We start from the raw sequence: 22009 nt of genomic DNA, 5'->3' as shown, positions 1-22009 counted from the left end.
GCCAGAAACTTCTTGGGATTTGATTGGTTGATTGTTTGGCTACAGGTCATACAGGCTGGTCTCCACCACGATTGGGCAATCGGCGTGTATCGTTTGTTGCAAACTTCACTTACGTCAAGCCAAAGTGACCATTGTATCTCCAAATATTTTCACGTTTCATGCTTGTTCACACGTATTAAAGTGTATTATAATATCTGGTCTTATACAGAACCAGCTTGCTGGCTTCAAGCAAGTGGCAAGCAACGCATCATGAATCGCTTCATACAAATCATAGGTTGGTGGTAACAATTAATAAATCAATTAGGCAAAAATCCCATGCAAAAAATATCCCATTGGAGCTCAAAATCGCCTAGCCCAGGACACACAGTGCGGCAGGCCGCTGCACGAGTGTCGATGCTTCTTTTCGAATGCTGGAAAATAGCGACGACGGTGAAGCCTGCGATGGCAAGGCGGGCAACATGTGTCGAAGCACTAGTGGTGAGATGGACAGTGCGAGCTTCGACATGCTGAGAGGTGCATCATGCAGATGCTGGATGACTGCTGCAAACATGAGTACGGTGCCTACGGCCAGTAGGAGGTTGAACAATGCATCTTGAAGTGATACAGCCGCTGTCCTGAGTTTGGCCAAAGTCATGGTCACGTTCGTGGTTGACGACGTCGTTGTCGTCTTCGTCATCTTCACAGCAGGCGTCACGACAGACGAGGTTTGCTTCCTCGCCGCCGCGAAGCTGTCGATATCCGTCCTCTTCGCAACAGGCTTTGTGGCAGACGAAGTTTGAGTCCTCGCCACCACGGGACCTTCAATCTCATCTTGGTCACTAGAGCCGAGCGCAGCATTCTGGGATATCCAAAGTCCATGTGGAGGTGGACAGGGTGTCGATCGTGGGACTTGCGACTGAGTCACGCCAGCCAGGCCAGCGTGGGCCAGAGTTGTTAAGGTCTCTGCGGTTGAAGCGCGTTGCTGAACGCTTCCACCTGCTGCGCCGGTTTGTTGGACAGAGTCCTCGCGACGACGATGACGCTCTGCTCCAGCGACGCTCGAAGAATACACGACTTGTGCATCCGTAACCGGAGCACGAATCGAAATCTCGACCCGATCTTGAGGTTCGGTATCGATGATGGTTATGTTTCTTGATGAAAGCGGCGCGGAGTGCGTCCCGGACTGTCCGGTAACGCGTATCTCAGCAGCGGTGTCTCTCGGTACTGCGACGTCCGAGGTTCTCGGAATCTGTTGCATCGTCGAGGTCATAGGCACCCGTCGCACGGGTGATTCTGACTTGACTTGAACAATTGGCGCGTTGGTGCTCGATGTTGCCGGGCGAATATCTAGACTCGAGCCACTACTACTGTACCATGACTGCTGATCGTGGGGCTGCTAAATGGCATGTTAGTTTAGGGAGACTTCTGAGGAGATCGGATATCCTTACAGTAGTCTGTTGTTGCTGTTGTTGTTGCTGAAGTTGCAGCACAGCCGAAGTCCCGGCAACGCGTTGAGGTTGCGTTGACAGGGTCGACTGCGATTGTTCTTTGCCGACATCCCGCGAGCGATCGCCATCCGCCGAGGCCAAGGCAACGCGTTGAAGGTGCGTTGACCGAGCCGACGACGAGTGGTCTTCGCCTGCAATAACATCCTTCGAGAGGACGCCACCAGTCGAGGTCCCGGTAGCGCGTTGAGGCTGCGCTGACAAGCGCCACTGTAATTGGTCTGCCGGATTGATGGTAGTTGTGGAGCGAACGCCGTCTGTCGATGCGTAGGCAACGCGGTGAGGGTGGGCTGACTGAGCCGACTGTTGCTGGGTTTCGCCTGCGACAGTAACCGCGGAGCGAACGACGTCCGTAGAGGCGCCGCTTTGCCGAGGTTTGATCCTATCGAGAGGCAGTCCGAGTCCTTGTGGTATGACTCCGGCCCCGCCGGCAAATTCTCCCCCGCCATAACCTGAACCGCCATGACCTGGACCGCCATGACCTGTACCCCCAAGACCTGAGCCGCCGTGATCGGTCCCTCCGTGGCGAGTCCCTCCATCAGCAGTATTCACGCGAACAGTGTTGGCAACGCTATCTACGAGGTCGTGCCCGGTTTCTGGGCCTACAGTAAAGAAGTTGACAAAAGGAATGCCAATCTGAGGGAGAACAGGAGACAGTGGTGACCGTGCCCTACTAACAACACCGGATCCAGACCTTGTCCTTTCTGTCATGCCAGAGCCACGTTGACGAGGACTCTCTGAATTCCGCAGCTCTTCCTCGACCGGCGAGGGGTGCGCCGAGCGCATCTCTTGAGGCTCCTCGCCAAGCGGACTAGAAGCCGGCGAGAAGAGTGTAAAGTCGACGTAGTTGTCGACGTGTCCATCCGACTGGAGGTAAGGAAGCTGAGCTGCCTGTTCGCCCCCGACGTTGGCAACATTCGATGTCATAAACGACTGTGTCGGTGAGAAGCTGGCGTAGTTACGAAGAACAGGCGACACCGTGTTAGGAGTGGCCGGGGTGAACAAGGCCTGCTCGTCCATGAGGAAGCTAAAGTCCATGTTATCCGTGGCCTCCGCACCAAAGCTCAAGAAGTTGTCGATGTCGGTGACGTCAAGGCCGAAGTTGAAGTCTAATGAGTCCATGAAATCTCCAGCCGGCTGTGCAATTTTCAATGCATTCGTGGCTTGTGCAGCATCATTGCTAGCCTGCGATGATGCTGGAGATGGTGCAGCGACAGCCCTTGACTTCACTGCCGGCTGAACCTCAGGGGCGGCTGATTTTGAGGGGAGATCCCGCTTGTGAGAAGGATCGCAGCGGATTTTCTTCTTTTTGCAGGTCGGGCAAGACTTCAGCAAACGAATCAAGTGTGCGTGCTCACGGTCCTCTTTTGTCTTTCCGCCCCGTGCCGAGTTGGTCACATCTACTCCGTCTTTGGTCAGAATCTGCATGCCCGGCATGCCAGTGAAGTCGTGTGCAAAGGCGCGAGATGCAGCCGAGGCAGACTTCTTGGTGGCCTTTGCCTTGGGCTTCGCCACACGGTTCTTGCGCTGTGCGGTTGCTGCTGGCTGCAGAACAGTTACTGGAGTTGCGGGAGCAGAGGAGGCGGGAGTCATGATCTCCTGAGCCACAGGGGAAACGTTGAAAGAAGAACCGTAGCCGGAGTCGACGAGGCTCGAGGCGGGAGAGCCGGTAACCCCAGCCACATAGTTGAAGGGGTTGTTAACCGGGAAAAAGAGATGTGTTTGGTTGGTCAGGGCGTTGTGGGTGAAGAACTCCATGCTGACAATTGCCCGCTTCTCCTGGAGCGTGGCGGCCTGGACGACATAAGCGTCAATGAGCTGGTCAAGCTCGGCGGTACCCATGGCGGGAACAAACGACAGAACGGCGCCCGGCGCAGTCTGGAAGACGGTGAACCCCTGAATTGGCATCGCGGCAGAGTTCCAAGCCATACTGTCTAATTGATGTTGAGTTGTTGATTGATTGATATTGGTTGCTCGTATTGGCGGCTAGCTCATATCACCCTTCCCCTTTTTCTCTTCTCTTTCTCAATTGATCTAACAATTGCTCTTCGGGTTCCAGGGACAGAGTCAATTCGATTCGCCACGCAATCGATTGATATGACTTTCTTGTTGGCAGCTCCGAGTCGACTCGAGAAGCAGACAACCTGGATGCTGAGCTACCACACCGATTCCACTAATCTTTGGGAAGTGGTGTAAGCTCAATTGGGAACTGCTTGGCTTGTTCCCACAGTAGCTAGGGCTTAATTGACAGGGAGGTGTCAAAAGCTCGTGCGTATCCTTACGATATACTGAGACTGTGAAGTTTGTCTCAACACAATGATGAATGATGATTAACAATGATGTTAAAAGGAGTAAGAAGCCTGAAATTTCAGCAATGCCCTTCGAGTGGGAGCCTGGGGGATTATCTTTCCGCGGCAATCATCACGTCCACCAGCCCTGATGCATGTCCAAAGTAAGCCCGGTTCCTAACAGGTCGAGCTAAGCTGCGCCTCGACCAACCCCAAGTGCCAATGCAACATCAGATACATATGCCCTCTGAGTCACTCGGAGAACGAAACTGCGACGCCCAGGGTTGCATGCGGGGGATGTGTGTGGAACTAGGGACATGGCGTTGATCCTGTCGATGTACAATGAGTATAGTCCACCTCTGTTCCCATGCCTATCTCGCCCAAGATATCGATATTGACACTGATTTTTGCACTCAGATCAACGCTCTTTCGCATGTTCAAGCTCTCTAGCTCAAAAGAAATCAGATCCATGAAAACAAAATCACATCATTCCGGGCTGGGCATCGTATGGTACAACAACAGTACCAACATCATCTTAGCTTTATGTGGGGGGCTTCCTCTGCCCCACAAACCCAAGTCAGCCTGGTGGCTCGGCTATCCACTTGCAGCCTTTAGCGTTGGAGACCTCTTCCCACATTACATTTGCAAGTTCCTCACTCGCTATCGCTCTGATTATGAGTACCGCTGATAGGATAGTCAGTGGTTAATCCCGGGATAGAGCCTGGCATTGCCTCCACCCATTTATTGCCTTTAGTAGGCGACGAACCGGCTTGCCGGCTTCTTCAAAACCCACTCTCGTAATCAGCTACATAGTACGGTACTGATTGTGGCACACGGAAAGCATCCGTTGTTTCCAGGTTAAGGTATGCAGGACAAGTTAGAGGTGGTACTGTACCCGTAGGGTTAGGGTATATCCTCTTGCGTCTTGTCAGCAAATATTGCCAGTTATTGCGGTTATATCAACAGATTGGTCTGCAATTTTATTCAAGCTTATTCCCTGACTTGCCTAGCGGAAATTCACTCTCCTTTTATGGGACCATGAATCGTCTTTGAATTCTAAGTTACAACATCAACAAGGCGGCCCACTGCTCGACATTGAACTAGCAGCTACCAGAATTATCGCGGCTATTTTCTTTCTTTTTTTTTTTTTTTGGATTCATATGTCGATTTCACCTCCGCAAAACCTTGGTGCCTATACCCTGCTTGACTCGATTGTCAGGGCTAACTCTACACATTGCTTTTCTTGGCCCTAGACGTACGAACAGCTCGCAGAGACGGATGCTACTCGATGGGTAATCCTGCTGCGTGCTCATGTATACCCTGTTTTAATCTTTAGCAGGTGGCTTCGATTATCCGTTCTACTTCGTACATATACTCTCGGAATATCCCAAAAGACATCCAGGTTGCTATGAAGAAAGATCCAGCGGAAAAATGCACGCCAGCATAAGGATCTATCAACACTAACCTTTTCCACTTCCACATGGGATGATTGGACCAGACATGCTCCTCCCCACCGTGCCTGGGGTGTGGTGATTGACGGGATGAATCAACGCAGGCTCGAAGGCCATTATGAACCAGGCTCACTTTGTCAACAGATATAACTATATATACATGTATATCAAGCCATCGTTCTGTAACCATGGCGAGGCCATACACGCAAAGAACCCAGTCCATGCCATGGCCTTCGCTAGCATCAGCAGACGATCGTGTGTGGACAACAGTCACATTGCCACCGAAGCATGTAACGTGTGAAGAAGGGAAGAAACGTCTTGTTGAAGTCAGGCAAGAATCGACGTTTGATCACCGCCCTCCACCGCGCTCACACCACGTACATGGGTGAGTGCCTGCGAGTCCAAGGGCATGGCATGGCGCCACTGAACCGCCTGGTACGCCCCTAGATGGCTCCGCCGTTGCAGTCTTCCCAAAAATGGTGGCAGAATGGCTACTTTGTTTAGAATATCTAAGCTTTCACCAAAAGAAGTTCATCCCGCGGTCCACTGGTCCGTGCATCTGTGAGCAAGAGGAAGACTTTGAGCAGCTTCTTGACAAGCACTGGTGCAAGAAATGCGGCAAAGCCTTCAAGAAGACGGGATATCTGATCTTTCAAAATGAGGCCAAACACAACCCCGACACGTCCCTCCGAAATCAAGCTCGACACTTAAACCTGCGAGCATGGAAGACATAAAGTCGGAGCAAGATGATACAATAGAAAGGCTGATACCAAACGCGCACGAGTCCCTCCAAATCTATATGCTCGAGGTCCATGAGGTAACACTGGCAGCTTGGAATTTAGTTACGGTCAATCAGCTGGCCATTCACCATCCTGCCACCGCTGTTTTCTGACTTGAGCAAGACCTGGGGGTAAAGGCAGTCGCAAAACCACAGTATGGCGGAGGTTTGACATTCGTGCCAATGAGGTCACCTCATGGTTTCCTCGCACTGCTTGGCCTCTCTGGGGGAATCGAGTCTCTACGTGTGCACCACAGACCAGCTCCCCCCAGAATTGATGAGCTAGACCAGCAGGCAAAAGTCCACGGAAATGCCGCAAAAGGTTAAGGGTTTCAACAAGTCTTGCGAATTACACCGAGGCCTGCTCATGCGGTCTGGATTGACGACCGCATTCGTCCTCCTATATATACGTGTGAGAAACCAGAAAGATGATCATCGACCGAACAAACCAGGGCGGCCAGCAAGTCCGTATCCGGTCAGAAAGTTAACCTTAATCAACCTCACCCCCTCGGGATCCGCCGGTCAACAACCATTCTTGTTCCCGCTCTGATTCCAGCGGTTCCTGGACAAACGATTCCCTCTCACATGGCATCTGCGCCGATGGAGCCACCTGCTTCCCAAGTTTCACCCCATGGCTCAAAGAGGCAGTAAGGGTGGCTGCTAGACAATCGATTCAAAGTTGTTTGGGATGGGGCTGTAGACCCGCTTGATGAGGACAATATTATATTGGAAAACATAATACATACACCTACCCTTTTTCAATAGTCAAAGACCAAACTTTGGCGCTCAGGAGCCAAGTATGTACCTACCTATGAGACCGCTCAAAGCGGTTATGCTAAAAAGAAAACTCAGCTTTACCCAAACACTACCACATCCCCGACCTCGTCGATGGCGGGTTCATAATGACCTTAATCATCGCCTCCATTATGGGAACCCGCAGGGCCTATCGGGCTCCTCGACAGACTGGGGTCGATATGCGAGTGCTGCCGCCCGGGTCGCCAGCTCACTGGAATGGTTTGACAGGGATAGGTGGACGCCTCGCGCTGATGTTGGTTCTTGTCTTTTTTGGTTTATCTTCCCATAGACCAACCGGTGCCGTCTAGATTCTCTTGAACGTGTTGGTTCCAAGAACCATGAGCCAGGTGTTGTGCTGTCCGGCCGTTGCCCTCAACAAATCACAGCTTAAAGAGCTGATAAAATACGGGTTTCCTTGGTTTGCTGATATTTCTATAATATAATAATGATATTGATAAATAGATTTACTAGCAGCAAAAGTAATACGGAATATATTAGTTTAATAAAAGAGCGGATGGTAACAAAAAGGTAAAGAAAAATAACAATGAATATGATGAAAAAGGGTGGAAAAAGGTAAATAATAATAATAATCAAAATGATAGAGAAGGGGGAGAAAATGGTATAAGAAATAATATAAAGAATGGTAAAAACATCGTAGAGAGAATTTTGGAGAGGATCGTAGAAAAGATAATAAATAAAATAATAGAAGGACAGAAGAGAGAATATTTTAATGAGTAATAAAACAGATAATAAATATTAATATACGAGATAATATGATAATATGATAATATAAAACACTGAGCAGTCCTTGGGCTCTGCTAGGGTCTTCGGCGGTCTCCACTAAGTGTTACGACTGTTTCGGCAGCTCTTCGAAGGCTGCCTTGGCTCCCTTGGATGAAGGAGTTCCCGGTGCTGGCTGCGAGATATACTCTTGGATGACGCTCTTGATGAGGTCCTTGATACTGTCTGGAGTTGGTGTTTTTGACGACAGCGCACTGTTGCGGGGGGTCTTGGGACCGCTCCGGCCAGAGCCTGTGCCAACCATCTCGAAAGCCTTCTTCGTCAAAGTCTATGGCTTCCTCGATGTATTCAAGGTCCTCAGGGATGTAGTTGAGAAGGTGATTGTCGAACTTGAACTCGGCTGAGGATGCTGGGGCGAAGGGCCCCGGGTTTCTTGGAAAGACCAAATGGCTGCGGCCGCCAAGGAGGCCTCCCAAGCTGGAGGCTGTGGGTATTTCCGTAGCGGCTTTCCACCGTTCCTTGGTCGTATATTGCCGCCACCAAGTATGTAGCTCCTTGCGGAAGCTCCTCAAGTGGCACAAATATCATGTGATCCAGGTTGCCAGTTGCTGGGTCTTCGATGCCCAGCTCGTGCTGGGCTCGAGATCGATACGATTCCCCGGTTAACGGGACCTTCCTAGCCCTGTTTGAGTTGACAGTCAGCAAATTGTCCTCCCAGGATCGTCGAGAAACGTATCGAAAAGGAAGCAACAAACCTTACCACTTTTGTCCTCTCAAGCCGGATTTGCCGTTGTTTTCGTTCCATGCCCGCTCCGTTCCTCTCAGTGTTACTGCTCGGACGTAACCAAAGGCTAGACCGGCGCCGTCAGCGTCGTTGCGAACTTTGGTGAGAATAGCTTCCTATAAAGCTTGTCTTTCGACGGGTATGCGCTTGTTGATCGAGCAACCAGAAGGAACCTCTTTTGTACACTATATTTTATGAATTGTCGGTGGCTTGGGCTCATATGAATAATTTCAAGGACAATCTGATAACTGTGTGATGGGTGGAAATCCCGAATTGGTGGCAAAGGGGCGAGTCTGCGTGGAGGGGACTGATAATGAAAGTGGAAAAGTCGAGTAACTAGACGGAAAAGGTTGCAGAGGTATGGACCAGGAAGGTCGGCCGGAAGGCGACCTGAGAAAAGAGTAGCTGTAAACTACTGGGTGAACTGGTGATTGTGTATTGAAAAATGATCAAGGACCTGGTGTGGCGTGGTGATATTACAAGAAGGAAGGTAAGTTGGTGAGGTTTTAAATGATTTGTTTGCTAGTAGCTACGACTGGCGGGCCGTGACTTGTCATTTTACGCTATGCAGGTACCTGCAGATACCTGCAGATACCATGGCGGGATAAGTTTTGGTGTCGCCGTTTATATTAATATTAGGTGGTATTTGACAGTGACTGCTGATTATTAAAAGCGGCTGATTGACAAAAACGCCCTTTATTATTATGTTTTGCTATTTTCTGCACGTTGGCTAATATCATCCTGCCGGGCGAGTGATTACCACCTATATATCGAGCAAGATATTGTATAAGATACCATCCGCCATGATTCCATCGGCGAAGGGGTGGCATGGTGAGCAAATCCATATACCGTAAACACGGCAGCGGATGTGGACACTATCCTCAGCCAAGAAGCTTTGTTGCCGCGAGTAAAATTGAAGTTTCGATATTTCAGCCACATCAGTCTTGACGTAGTGTAAAAAGTCTCCAATGATAGGCAGAAAGACTCCCTGATATACATGCAAGACAGCTCTTTAATTCGCTGTTGGCCCGCTCAACACCTAGCCCACTATGCATTCCTTCGGTCTACGTAGGAAGCAAGACAGTGCTAGCCTCTTTTATTTTTGCTTGTATGACATTGGCCTTCTGAAAAAGTTTCCTATTGATGATTGCGAACGAATTGTACTAAAAGGACCAGTAGAAGCAGATATATGGAAGAACAAGGTTAAACGGAGACAAGCACAAAGAACCCTCCTACCTAGCCTCAGGCAGCCTTAGAATTCAGTAGTAGGTACAGCTGGGTCCCTATTGTTGGCGTGGCTCGATGCTGTGCAGGCTGCAACTCAGTGACGATAGCGGCACTAGAAGGCGTTGCGACAACAATAAGCTCGAATCCAGTCCTGCCCTGGTCAGGGGATCTGGTCTTTCTACCCCAGCGGGGGATTCCGTTATACCAAAGTAGTCATTAAATCAACAATCTACAGCGGCCCGGTCCTGCTCCAAGGGTAGCAATTATGCGGTCAATGTGAGCGTTGTAAAAGAAGAAAAAAAGAAAAGAAAAGCCCATTTTGGTCTCATGACAAGCTTTCATAGCATGGTGAAACCAGAAAAGAAATATGCAAAGAATAAACAATATGTTGAAGTAGGTGCCGTGTCTACCGGAGATTCGGCATACTATATGTTATCTCTTGCAGTAATTTGACAGACCAGTAGCGAACGACTTGGAAATTGGAGCCATTGTTACGAAGATGTGGCAACAATGCCTGAGAAAACGGGTGCCAGAAGTTGACAAAGGGCGGGCTGGATTTTCAAGATGACCTTGAACGTGATAAGATGGGAGCATCCATCTGGAAGCCGGGCTATACGATACCAACCCACAAATAAAAGCAATACAAGCATAATTGAGATGGTGATGGTCAAGGTCAAAGCATTGGGGGTACAACATTCTGAGAATCCACTTGTTAATCTACCGCAGCTGCCAGGTCACGTCTGCCCGCTTCTCCATTGCGCAACTGCAGGCAGTCTTATCTCTGTTCTGTTAGTTGATAACATAACAGTGATGAAAGGGATGTGAGGATGGGGTTATATCCCATTCGTCAGTTGCAGCCAACTGCGCATGCAACATACCAGAGGGGATGGCGGCGCTACCTCTTTCTGCCTGTAACTCGTGTGCTTCCGATCCAAAATCGTAAGCATATTGCAGTAGACAGACTAGCAGTAGGTATGGAGCACATCATAAGATAATGCCAAGCGCAAGTGCAAAGAAACAAGACAGTAGCGGTCAAAAACGACTACGGCGGCTCAACGTCACCAACGTTTGCTCATAGGACAAAGACTTGAAAGAGTATGTCACCCCCAAGGCGGCAAAGTAAGCTCAGGTCAGGCAGCTGATAACCCACTGGCTGAAAAAAAAAATCGAAAAAAATTCCAGAACACTGACGTATCATGTCTCACCGATCAGCTCCCATGGGCACTTGGTGTGAATGATCGTGCAGCTCATCGTGCAGCTTGTGCCTGCAGCAGACAGTAAGAAATCAAGGTTTCGTTCAATAAAGGCAGGGTCCAGTAAAATAGAATAAAAAATTTGGTTGGCAATTGTTTTGCTATCTATGGGATATTGTTAACATGAGGTCGTACATTAATATGGTTGCATTGTGCCATCTAGGCCCTTCTAATTTCATGCCACATCGGTCGATACATTGCTTCTTCGACTCCATCTAATATTTGCTTCCTTGTGTCGTTTTGTCCCTCCCTCAATCAAGGCATTCTCACTCGCCAATGCCCTTGCACTCCTCTCAAGTGACCATATTATTGGAGAGCAAGCCTGACCAAGCCATTGCCGCGCCAAGCAGGAGAATATACGAAGACTCTCGCTCCCCGCTAGCGTGACTGATAGATGGGTGGCCTAGAATATTCTGAGTGCACCCAATGGCGGCTCACCGACAATAAGCGCCACTGACGTGGCTGTCAACCTTGGCTGAATTTGGTGTGGTCAAAGGGTCTCGACTGTTTTTTGTCTCTCTTTCTTTTTTGATGCGCGTTGTTTATTTTCCCCAGTTGCGAGGGAATTAGGTCGAAAAAAAGCAGTCCGGCTGCCACTGGTTTTCTCCATCAGGCAACGGGGCGGCCCTCAGCCTAAAACGGTTGTCCGCAACTCTGTCGTCACTTATTTTGCACGTGACCGGATGCAGTGTATTTTTTTTCCTTCATCCTCTGACTCGGCGTCTGCGCTTGGCGCCGATGATCATCGCAGTCTCGGCGTGGGTTGCTGATCTGCTTTGTTGGGAGAAGGGAAGATTTTTTCCTCTTTATTGATTTAAACTCATTTGTCGGAAATGAGAAGTGGTGATCTCATGATGAAGTCGGTCGAGTGGAGTCTGATTGGAGTCTGGTGCCTTTTTTTTCTTTTTTGTTCTTTTAGGTTCTGATTCGTCAAATTAATCCACTGAATCATGAACCCTTCAAGTGCAGCTCTGGATCTGCAGCCTTGCGAGCTTGCCGTGCAAGGCGTGGGCGTCGATGGGATAGTTGCTGGCATCAAAGTGCTCCTTGTTCTCCTTTAGGTCCTTGGGCGGTTCGCAGCTGCCAGTAGAGCCCTCGGTTCCCGAGTCCGAATTGGCACCTCTCCTGGGTCGGCGCATGTACATGAAGTCATCCTCCTCGTCGTCGTCCTCACCGTCGAAGGAGTCACCCTCTTCATCGGAGTAGACGGCCTCAGAGTCGGCGTAGTAGGCCTGACCACCGTAGTAGCTCATGTACACGTGGTCGTCGTTGTCGTTCTCGCGGCCGCAGCAGGCATCAAATTCGTCGTCAAAGTAGTCACCTTCAAATTCAACGTCGTCCAGGGCACCGGATGGGTGCTCACGTCCGTCGTACCACATTCCAGAGGTGTGCTCCAGGGACTGGGTACAGCCGACGGACCAGGACTTGCGCAGGCCGGTGTTGGGGTGGATGTTGGAGTTGCCTTCTGGAATCTCCAAGAATAAAGTAGAAGGGTTTTGCTGGGTTTCAGCCATGGTCGTCAAGTCGGTAATGTTGATAACAGTTTCCAGTGCACCGGATTCGGATTTTTGTAATGACTTTGCCATTTTAACCTGGTGTTGTCCCTGTTGGACCTAAAGAAAATAAATGCTGATGGTTTGTAATGAGGATTTATAGTGGATAATGTGGATGATGACGACGTTGGTCGCACAGAATGATTAAATCCAGCCGTCTTTGTAGAAAAGGGAGACCTAGACGTTTTTTGATTGATCGACTAGTCGCGTGCCACAATTTATTTGCGTTGAAGAGTTTAGATGGTGTGGTATGTGGTGGTGTTGTGGCGTGACAAGTTGTGCTAGCAACGTGTCTGTCCACAGCTGTGATTAATCCAAGGAGGGTAATAGAGTTGAATAGTGGTGTGTAGTAGTGGTGGTTGTGGTGTGGTTGGATGTGTAAAAAAAAAACCAAGAACCAGACGAGCGAGTGAGGCAAAGAAGTAGTCGGATGCCTCCAGGTAATAAGTAAAGTCAAGTGACGTACGACCTTTTCTTTGTTCGTCTGAGATGTCTGTCTAACTTATGTACGTACCTACCTACCTTTCTCTTTTTATTGCTGACCTGTCCCCTTAACCGGTCTAGTCAGATTGACTGCATGGAAAGAAAGAAAAAAAGGGACGGCGACCGGTACACGAGACTTTGGAATTGTGGTACAGCAGGGGTAACTCGACAAACTTTCCCTATGGATGTAATTTAGCGACCCTTGGCCCTGACCGGGCCCATGGCCCAGGCTTCGTTCTCCCCTCACCTCCTCATCTCGAACGGTCGCTTTGGCGTGGTGGTGGGTCGAGGCTTGGAAGACCAAGGGCCGCCCTATCCTTGTTTCGCATACAGAACTTTGCCGGAAAATATGACTGCTGAGGTTGTAGTCATCATCAATTGTCCAGTTTTTACGTAGCACTCTTTTGTTAGCGTCAACGATCGCTCCATAGAATACTACGGGTAGGTTTTTATTTTTATTTTTTCATTTTTTTTTTTTATTAATTTTCAACAGCGCGCGTGATCTTGCCAACGGTGGACTTCGTGGGTCCTATTCCTGTTGCTTTTCCTAATTCTAGCCTAGACGTTGGCTTCTGGAACCTCAACGCCTTCTTAGAAACAAACAGAGACAGCTGTCTACATCTTGGCGGCATCCACGGTGGCACTGGAACAGTTCTGTTTGAGCGCGATGGGGTCGTTTCCCCTCCAAAGTCTCCGCCCCCCGCTCTTTAGCAATGTTTGTTTTGTTCTCCTAAAAGCGAAGCTCAATTTAATTTTTTTAATTTTTAATTTTTTCTTCCTGCCAATTCCGTAGGTGGCTTGCATAAGACCAGCAAGAATCGCATGTTCCCTTAACCGCCATGGGTTGGATTAGACGAGATTTCGGGGCCAGCGTCAACCCCGAACAAGCAAGGTCTTAGCCTCAAGGAACCAAGACGGCAGCAGCGGACGATCATGTCTCTTTGTGGGGTAGCGGAAGCAGTGCCGGTGGGTTACTGGCTCGAACCACCGTCTGTCATTCGATGTCGCTCCCCCACCAAGTATAGGGGAAGACTGCAGTTTTGTGATCGGACTCTGCCTTGTGCATCGACCTCACCTATGATAAGCCTGTTTTGCCATTTCGTCAGTGGTTTTCTTGAATTAATCAGTTCATGTAAATTCGTTTTTATTAGTATCTGTATTTACCAAGTTACAGCCACGACGTTGCAGTGCAGGACAGACAGTACGGGAGATACATTCCGTCTCCAGCCTAGGTAGTATCATAAGATGGGGTACATACATACTACGTAGTATGTAGTATATACTCATGCAGTAGCTCAACTAGAAACAGGTACAACAAAGTTTGTATTTTCTTTTCGGACCCCAAGACCGACCATGACGAGGGGGAAAAAACCAGCTACGATATGAAAAATTACTTCCCTTCCAAATGTCAAATGACAATATGGAAGTAACCTACCTAGCAAAGCCTCTCGGATGACCGTCCTCCAATTGCTTAAAACACAGGGTCGAACCTGGCATTAATGTGGTGATACAGAATCCCTCTAACCGCGGTCCCTTGTTCGGCCCAGAGCTATGGGACGATTGGTGCGACCGGTTCCACGAGCTGAAGAGCCAAGCCAAGCCTCAACAGCTCCAAAGCAGCCCACTTTTGGCACGATCCCGTGCTTGCACCTGCTTTTACCTCCCCCACTGTCCGCCAAGCTGTACCTAGGCTGTGCATGCTGGCAATGGCTGGGCGGGCTGTGATTTTTGACCGGTTGAAGGGAAAGAAGCTTTGTGCATTTGTGCAAGCTGGTATTAGCTACTGTACCTTACTGACTCTATTTTTTATTTTATGTTATTTTTCGTTTTGAACTGTAATTACGAAGTAGATTGTGGCTCATGGATTCTTGGCCCTTTGGAGAATTGACCCTCCACGAAATCTGAGACAATTTTAAACAATGGTTGAAATGCAAAATTATGAAGAAAAGAAAAAGAAAAAATCTTAAAGCACTACTTAGATCTCAGTTGATTTCCAACCAGCTTACGTGTAAAAAGTTCTGTATACGAAAAGGTTTCTGTGGCTTAGGTTGGTTGATGCGAATTAGCATTCCACGTAGGCTGGTTACGATTTAGGGACGTCACGTTCCAATCCTACCTCCGAGAGGAGACAAGATCAATGTCAAGTTTACGATTCCGTGTTTGTTTCTCACGGGGAAGGTGCTTGTAGAAAGGTTTTGAGTGGGACGACTAGAAGCCCTGTGGCCACTGTGGCACGTCGAACAGACGCCCCCCAAAGAAATAAAACCTCGGACGGTTTTTGTTGGAAGTTTTGTCTTGGCGCCACCAACACTGCCTTCTTACACTGGACGTTAGCCTACTTTGAAAGAATCAGGGAAAAATATGGCGCCGCAAAAAAAAACAAAAAAAAAAACAGGCCACATGCAAACAAAAACCTGCTGTTTTGTTTTATATCGCTGAGGCAAATTAATTATCAAGAGACAGTCCCGAGCAAAGACCACTCACCGTTTGCTACTGGTTCCTGACACCTCGGTCATGATCGTACCGGACCTGCCGAGTCCACAACCCGGATGCCCGTTGATCGTGCGACGGGTTGGTGCTGCGCATAGATTCCCCCCCTTTTTTACTCTTGATACCCACCCATGAGCAGCAATCCACCGTTGGGGGGCACCGGCTTGGCTACACTTTTTTGTTTTGCGATTTGCCTCCCTTTGTCCAATGACCATGCGGCTTGACCGGTGAGTCGCGATGGTTTGAAATCTAAACATTGCTTGTCTAAGTTTCTGTCTAGCTTGCTTTGGGGCTTACTTGGGGGAGAGGGAGAGAGAGAGAAAAAAAAAAAACAAGAAAGAATTACCGGTAGAAGTGCTAAAACATTCCTAAACGCTCCTTCTGCCTTATCTTATCTCGACGGTTCACCCGAAATCAATTGGTTTCCTTCAGACGAGGGTCCGTTCGACGTTTTGTAAATGTCGAGATGTGAATGTGAAAAGGGAAGCATCCGGTACGAGAAACGTGGGCATTACGTCTGTATTTTTTGGTAAATTCGTTTGATTTTGTTCAAAAGCCAAGTTTTGATCTGGTCTCCACTCATCCCAAGACATGACTTGTAAAAAAACGATCCCATGTTCGTTGCTGGGAGTAGACATCTACCTATCTCGAAGAGCAAGTATGAGGTAGTAGGAGGACGGTTTGTAACTACAAAGTATGTATCATATCACGATTTGTTGCTGCTGGGTTGTTCCAGGACGGTCAGACTGTTGGACAAGCACTTGTGACGAGAAAGACATGATGTCGTGCGATGTAGGTAGAGTTGAATCCCCTGCGAAGTTATTGGATTCTTTGCATAGCAGGATCGAAATATAGCAGCTAGCGCGTGCTTCGTATTAAGCAATTTACCTTAAATGCAGCTTTATCGCGTGGGTTCCGATCATTCATTGACAAAACTTGGGAGACCTGGGAAGGTAGCTGCACCTGATTTGCGGGAAGGACGACGGGAATGCTGCCGATCCGGCGGGCAGCGACCCCGCAGCTCCCACTGTGGAACCCCCCAGTTCCGGCCCGGTATCCCAGCGGGATTGGAGGGGGGATTAAAGCATAAACAATCGACGTGTGTGTTGGAATCTGCGCATCTTCATAGGAAAACAGAGAGACGAGGATCAATGCAAGCTGTCTAATTCCTCAGGTGTTACCCACCTGCAAAATGGAGGTCCAGGCGCAGTTGGTAATTTCTCCTCTTCGTCAGTCACATTGGCGGCTGCGTGATTGATAGTAGCCTATGTTGGAATATCCAGCCATGTGGTAAAGTCGCCGGCTAAATCGGGGTAAATTCAACAGATGGGTGGTTCCAGGTTCCATAGACCCGGATGAGCATCATCAATCACCTCGACATCGACAGACCCGCGCGGACACGCCAAGTCAGGATGAGGGGAAGCGGGATTTTATATCTAGGGGACAAACAGGCTCTTTTTGAGCTGCTGCATCTTTCGTCCCGAGTTCAACCTCGATTTATTTTGACCTGGTCCATCATCGACTTGTCATCTTGACAAACTCCCAGCCTAAACCACAACGCTATAGTCGCAAAAAAGAAAACAAAATGGCCCCCTTGATATCCCACCTCTACACGGCCGACCCGTCGGCCCACGTCTTCAACGACAGGATCTACATCTACCCGTCGCACGACCGCGAGACCGACATCAAGTTCAACGACAACGGCGATCAGTACGACATGGCCGACTACCACGTCTTCTCCACCGGCAGCATCGACCCGGCCGAGCCGGTCGTGGACCACGGCCTGGCCCTCCGCGCCGAGGACATACCCTGGGTGTCCAAGCAGCTGTGGGCCCCCGACGCCGCCACGCGCGACGGCAAGTACTACCTCTACTTCCCCGCCCGCGACAAGCAGGGCATCTTCCGCATCGGCGTCGCCGTGTCCGACAAGCCCGAGGGGCCCTTCACCCCGGACCCGGAGCCCATCAAGGGTTCCTTCAGCATCGACCCGGCCGTGTTCGTCGACGACGACGACGCGAAACAAGAGGCGTACATGTACTTTGGCGGGCTGTGGGGCGGCCAGCTTCAGTGCTACCAAAAGGGCAACGACGTGTTTGACGCCTCGCTCCAGGGGCCCCACGAACCCTCTGGCCAAGGCGTCTACGCGCTGGGGCCAAAGGTCGCCCGGCTGACGCGCGACATGCGCCAGTTCGACGAGGAGGTGCGCGAGATCGAAATCCTGGCGCCCGAGACGGGCGAGCGCATCCTGGCCGACGACCACGACAGGCGCTTCTTCGAGGCCGCCTGGATGCACAAGTACAACGGCAAGTACTACTTTTCCTACTCGACCGGCGACACCCACTACCTGTGCTACGCCGTCGGTGACTCTCCCTACGGGCCGTTTACGTACGGCGGGAGGATCCTCGAGCCTGTTTTGGGATGGACGACGCACCACTCCATCGTCGAGTTCAAGGGCAAGTGGTACCTGTTCCACCACGACTGTGAGCTCAGCGGAGGGATTGATCATCTGCGGTCGGTCAAGGTGTGCGAGGTCTTTTACGACAAGGACGGCAAGATGTCGACACAGAAGCCGGCAGAGTAGGGGGTCTGCGTTAACGAAACATATTTGTACATAAATTCTGTCAATAAGAACATAGAGGACGAATCATCAAATCATGCTGCCCTTGGAATGGTGCGTTTCATGTAGCCACAACAACCTCTGGATTATAACCAGTTACAGCCCGAACCTTGAGCCTAAAACATCCCGTTTTCACTGTACTGAAGCCATCACGCTCTCCATCCAGGGGTAGACGGCACCGTTGGCCAAGGGGTAACCCATGTGCAAGGCATCGGTAAAGAAGCGTGCCTCTTTGGGGGAACCGTACTCGAACAGCATCATCGAGTCCTCGATGGGCATCAGGCCGTCTAGTGTGCCGTTGACGAGCAAGAGCCTGGTGGATGGCATGTTGATGATGCCAGTTTCCAGGAGCGAGAACTTCTTCTGGACGCCCTCCTTGTACTCCTCGACGGATTCGTAACCATGCTTCATCGCCATGGCTGGCGTCAATCTATCCAGGCAATGTCTGTCAGCAATCGGACTCGCCCAAACCAGAACAGGCGATGCAGACTTACTTGAAGGGATACTCATGCCCATCAGCCTTCTCAAGCCAATCGCGGTCATAAAAGTAATGACACCCTGCACCCTGCGCAATGGAGCCCACCAACCTATCCTTGTGGGTGTGGGCGATTCTGATGGCGTAGTACCCACCGCTGCTAAGCCCCCAGACCAGGATCCGGCGCATGTCAAAGATCTTCAAGGCTGCCATCCAATCCAACAAACTGCTCCACAATCTATCAGGGCTCTCGGGGTCCGCCGAGTCGGCAGGACAATCAGCGGTGCCTGGAATCTCAACGACGACTACGCCCCAGCCCCTGGCCAGGAACTCGTCGCAACGGACCGTGTTGTCAGGCCTGTAGCCATCCAAACCCGTCATGAGGATGACAGCCGGACAAGGCCCGCCGCTCTCAGCCGTGGCCTTGGGGACCCTGACGTAAACGGGGATGGAGTCACGGTCATTGCCCTTGCGGTGCGTGTGCGCAACCATGACCTCTTGGACAGGCTCGGCCCAGGCCCGGCCGCAGCGCAGATACGCCGCCTTTTGCGCCTCCCAGGCCTCCCACTTAACGGGGCAGTTGACGCGAGGGTAGGCAGTGATGTATGGAAAACGCGCGATGCGGTACACGGCGCAGGCCCGGAGGTACAGCTCCGTAGCCTCGGCGCTACCAGCGGTTGCGGCATCTGCCCGAGCCACGAGCGCCTCGGCGATGGGGAAAAAGGCCCGCGTGTACTCGGGGGACGTGCCGTCGTTGATATCGTTGGCGATCAGGTGGGTGAATATGGGCTCAAAGTCTTCGTATTTACCATCATGGAAGGGGTACAGACTTTTTGTGCACTTTGTTGTTGGAAAAAGAAAAGCATTTTTTGTTGGTTATGTCATCCCCTTATATTTAGTGGAATTTTTGGAGTACAAAAACGACATGCTAAACGACTTACAGGAAACTTCCACTTTGTCTCCCAAAGCGCCTTGATTCCATCGTGGTGCGGCATCCGCCTCTCAAAGGCCTCAGCGCCCATGATCCAGTGGCGGCCCTTTGCGGGCTGAACCTCATTGGTCTCCATGAGTTTGTGTGGTGACATAATCTGTTATGTCGCAGATTACAAGTGGTTCTGGGAGAGGATGTTTGCAACAGCAAAAAAGTTTCTACCGACGCAGGTTCAGAGCCCTGTGCTTCCTGAACTGTCCAGTCCTTGTGTGGTTCTCGTCCAAAATGGGAACAACCTTGGTGCGACGAAAAGCCCGAATGTTAGGATTCTTGTCACCAAACTTCTTGTTGCGAACTCTAAATCTCCCTCGTTAGTTTGTGCCTAGGCTCCGAAAAGAATAGTCATCAACACAAAGCGAAGGTATTTCGGACTCACTCTAGCTTCACCAAGGAGATTAAAAGTCGATTCAGTACGGCATGCTGGTAATGCTCCTTTGGCAAGAATTTGTAGGGAACGTTGATCGACCCGACCAGCATTTTGTCTTAAAAAGCAACTGGCAGCCACCTCGTTGGGACGGCTGAATATGAATTATAAGCCGAGTTGAGGAACCCTTGAACCCCAGCGCACGCAGTTCGCAAGGTCCCGAGTGTTGACTTCCGGTGGGGGGTATCACGGTAGATTGAATTGGGGATATCCGGAGCACGAATCCGGGTGTCGACGCTTGTGGACAGAAACCTCCGAGCAATTGATGTGGTATGTTGCAGATAAACAATGAACACTATTTTTTCCAAATGTGCTGGAATTGAGGCTGGGAATCTAGGACTTATAGAAAAGATACGAGTCCAGTTCTTGCTTGACACAATTTTCAAACAAACATGATTTGGGGATCGAAACATTATTAAAAACAACCAAAGGCACCGGCCGGACTGAAACCCAAAAAAATGAAGAGAGAGACAATGACCATCGGACTCAACCCAGCCTAGCCCTGCAGAAAATCATCCGAAGCCATAGTGGTAATTTGTTACGACTCGCTTTGAGGTGTCCTCAGACATTGCAGAAAAGGTCTGGTCGTAGAGTCTGCACTGAATTGGCGGGCAGACTGTCACGAGGACAAATGAAGCCATCGTGGTACATGTGCGACTGTCTTTAGATCATCAAGGGAAAGGAGGCCATTGCGCAAGCGGTGTCGTACAGATCGTTCAAGGGGGGTTAAGGTGGCTGCTAAATGGCTGCAAGACATGGAGCTGAAGATTTCAGGAATTCGCTTCATATCTCTTACCTATACCGCTGAGTTGAAGATTAAGTCGGTGGCCCCTCGCGTGTAACCAAGGGCAAGCTAATCAGCAAGCAGACCGCCATGATTCTGTGAACCAGGAGCTCGGAAGCATCTTATTCCTAGGCCCAAAAGCACCATGTACTAAATGCGTGCACAGTGGCGCAAAATCAGTTTACGACGGAGAAAAGACTGCAGATCTTGGGGTCGGACGCATGTGTTGGGACCCGGCTTGATGCGATCGGTGAGCGGCTGCACCTGCGCCTAGTTTGCGACCGTTGTGATGTCGGACACAGAATAAATCGGGTCCGAACCGCAATGATGAGTGACGTGAGATGACATAGCTGGGTGCTTCTTTGTCATTACAGAGGAGGTATGCATATGCAGAAAGAAAAAAAAAAAAAAAAAAAAAAAAAAAAAAAAAAAAAAAAAAAAAAAAAAAAAAAAAAACAGAAACTTCAGGCTCGTCTTTGGTCGATATTATGGTGGAACCAACAACTCCAGACCGGTAAGCACTTGAAAGTCCGTCGGTATTTAAGCCTAATATGGTCGAAAGTTTCCGTTTATTGTGGTCAGGTGAATATGGAGGCAGACATGGGCAGCCATTCACAAGTCTTGAAATAAATCTAGACTCGCCGCTCAGGCCGGTGCACGCTCGAGCGGCGATTTGACGGGGCCATAATTAACAATAAAGGGCTAGGCGAAGGGATGTATAATCGTGTGTGGCAATGACGCAAGAGGATGGTGGGATGTTTTGGGAAGAAGAAATACCAGTATGTCCTCAACAAGCTGACACATGATGGATCTCAACCTCACAGCAAACCATTCAAAGGTTTGAAATGGCCAACCTACCCTGCACCAGTCTTATGTCGTCTCTGCCTTCGAATCGTTACAAATACAAGCACATCCGAGCAACTACCGTCCACTGCAGCTGCCTTGTAGGTAGAAGAATGTGATGCAAGAACCGGCGAATGAATGCAAGGTACCTACCGTAAATATCGCCCGAAGAAAGTTCTTTTTCAAGCAACCAAGATAGATGCCTGTCACTGTCTAAATGGCCGCTACAGTAGACTAGAACGAGAACCTACCGTAGTAGTAGCCCCTAGTCAGAAATTAACCTGACGTGGCTTGCTCCCAATGGCGATGACTACGTTATTAGTACGTGGTACACGTTGTTCCAATCAGTTAACCTCGCCGTCTGATGTAAATGTACCCAACTGTATGAAAACCAGTCAGCTGGTAATATTCGAGACCTCCTGATCCAATGTCTTCAATCGAGATCATTGCTTGTTCTGATGCTTTCTACCGGTGCAGAGCTTTTCGGGTGAAATTCAGGGGAAGACAACCAAGGCGTTTCACGTGGCGAACCAAGACCCAAGATCCAA

At 49.8% G+C, this 22009-nt stretch overlaps 6 protein-coding genes across 6 annotated transcripts; 2 read left to right on the top strand and 4 right to left on the bottom strand.

Annotated features, from left to right (window-relative positions):
* Positions 1–167: 167 nt before the first annotated feature.
* PgNI_10464 (uncharacterized protein) lies at positions 168–3825 on the bottom strand. Its single transcript, XM_031130435.1, has 2 exons — positions 1428–3825; positions 168–1375 (listed from the first exon to the last, which is right to left on the bottom strand). Exons 1-2 carry the CDS (start codon positions 3411–3413, stop codon positions 350–352), a joined length of 3012 nt encoding a protein of 1003 aa, XP_030979927.1. The 5' UTR covers positions 3414–3825; the 3' UTR covers positions 168–349.
* Positions 3826–7643: 3818 nt separating this feature from the next.
* On the bottom strand, positions 7644–8919 carry PgNI_10463 (uncharacterized protein; the record flags this gene model as incomplete). The annotated part of the gene is made up of 4 exons (XM_031130434.1): positions 7644–7865; positions 7928–8219; positions 8298–8418; positions 8907–8919. 4 exons carry the CDS (start codon positions 8917–8919, stop codon positions 7644–7646), a joined length of 648 nt encoding a protein of 215 aa, XP_030979926.1.
* A 2841-nt stretch (positions 8920–11760) lies between these two features.
* PgNI_10462 (uncharacterized protein) lies at positions 11761–12387 on the bottom strand (the record flags this gene model as incomplete). Its single annotated transcript, XM_031130433.1, has 1 exon — positions 11761–12387. The coding sequence occupies one exon, from the start codon at positions 12385–12387 to the stop codon at positions 11761–11763; it is 627 nt and encodes a 208-aa protein (XP_030979925.1).
* A 2001-nt stretch (positions 12388–14388) lies between these two features.
* PgNI_10461 (uncharacterized protein) lies at positions 14389–14562 on the top strand (the record flags this gene model as incomplete). Its single annotated transcript, XM_031130432.1, has 1 exon — positions 14389–14562. The coding sequence occupies one exon, from the start codon at positions 14389–14391 to the stop codon at positions 14560–14562; it is 174 nt and encodes a 57-aa protein (XP_030979924.1).
* A 1813-nt stretch (positions 14563–16375) lies between these two features.
* On the bottom strand, positions 16376–21236 carry PgNI_10459 (uncharacterized protein). The gene is made up of 5 exons (XM_031130430.1): positions 21075–21236; positions 19787–21022; positions 19361–19707; positions 18439–19259; positions 16376–18374 (listed from the first exon to the last, which is right to left on the bottom strand). Exons 3-5 carry the CDS (start codon positions 19502–19504, stop codon positions 18077–18079), a joined length of 1263 nt encoding a protein of 420 aa, XP_030980425.1. The 5' UTR covers positions 19505–19707; positions 19787–21022; positions 21075–21236; the 3' UTR covers positions 16376–18076.
* On the top strand, positions 16913–17908 carry PgNI_10460 (uncharacterized protein; the record flags this gene model as incomplete). Its single annotated transcript, XM_031130431.1, has 1 exon — positions 16913–17908. One exon carries the CDS (start codon positions 16913–16915, stop codon positions 17906–17908), a length of 996 nt encoding a protein of 331 aa, XP_030979923.1.
* Positions 21237–22009: the final 773 nt, after the last annotated feature.

Source organism: Pyricularia grisea, chromosome VII (assembly GCF_004355905.1).
Source record: "Pyricularia grisea strain NI907 chromosome VII, whole genome shotgun sequence".
NCBI lineage: Eukaryota > Fungi > Ascomycota > Sordariomycetes > Magnaporthales > Pyriculariaceae > Pyricularia > Pyricularia grisea.
Note: the sequence above shows the minus strand (reverse complement) of the source record. Positions and strands in the feature narration are given on the sequence as shown.

Bases quoted from the DNA above. Each gene is read 5' to 3' on its own strand.
- PgNI_10464 (XM_031130435.1), bottom strand. From the start codon at position 3,413: ATGGCTTGGAACTCTGCCGCGATGCCAATTCAGGGGTTCACCGTCTTC. The intron at 1,376-1,427 runs GTAAGGATATCC...CATGCCATTTAG, and splicing joins AACAGCAACAACAGACTACT to CAGCCCCACGATCAGCAGTC.
- PgNI_10459 (XM_031130430.1), bottom strand. From the start codon at position 19,504: ATGTCACCACACAAACTCATGGAGACCAATGAGGTTCAGCCCGCAAAG. The intron at 19,260-19,360 runs GTAAGTCGTTTA...CCAACAACAAAG, and splicing joins AGACAAAGTGGAAGTTTCCT to TGCACAAAAAGTCTGTACCC. The intron at 18,375-18,438 runs GTAAGTCTGCAT...TTGCCTGGATAG, and splicing joins GGGCATGAGTATCCCTTCAA to ATTGACGCCAGCCATGGCGA.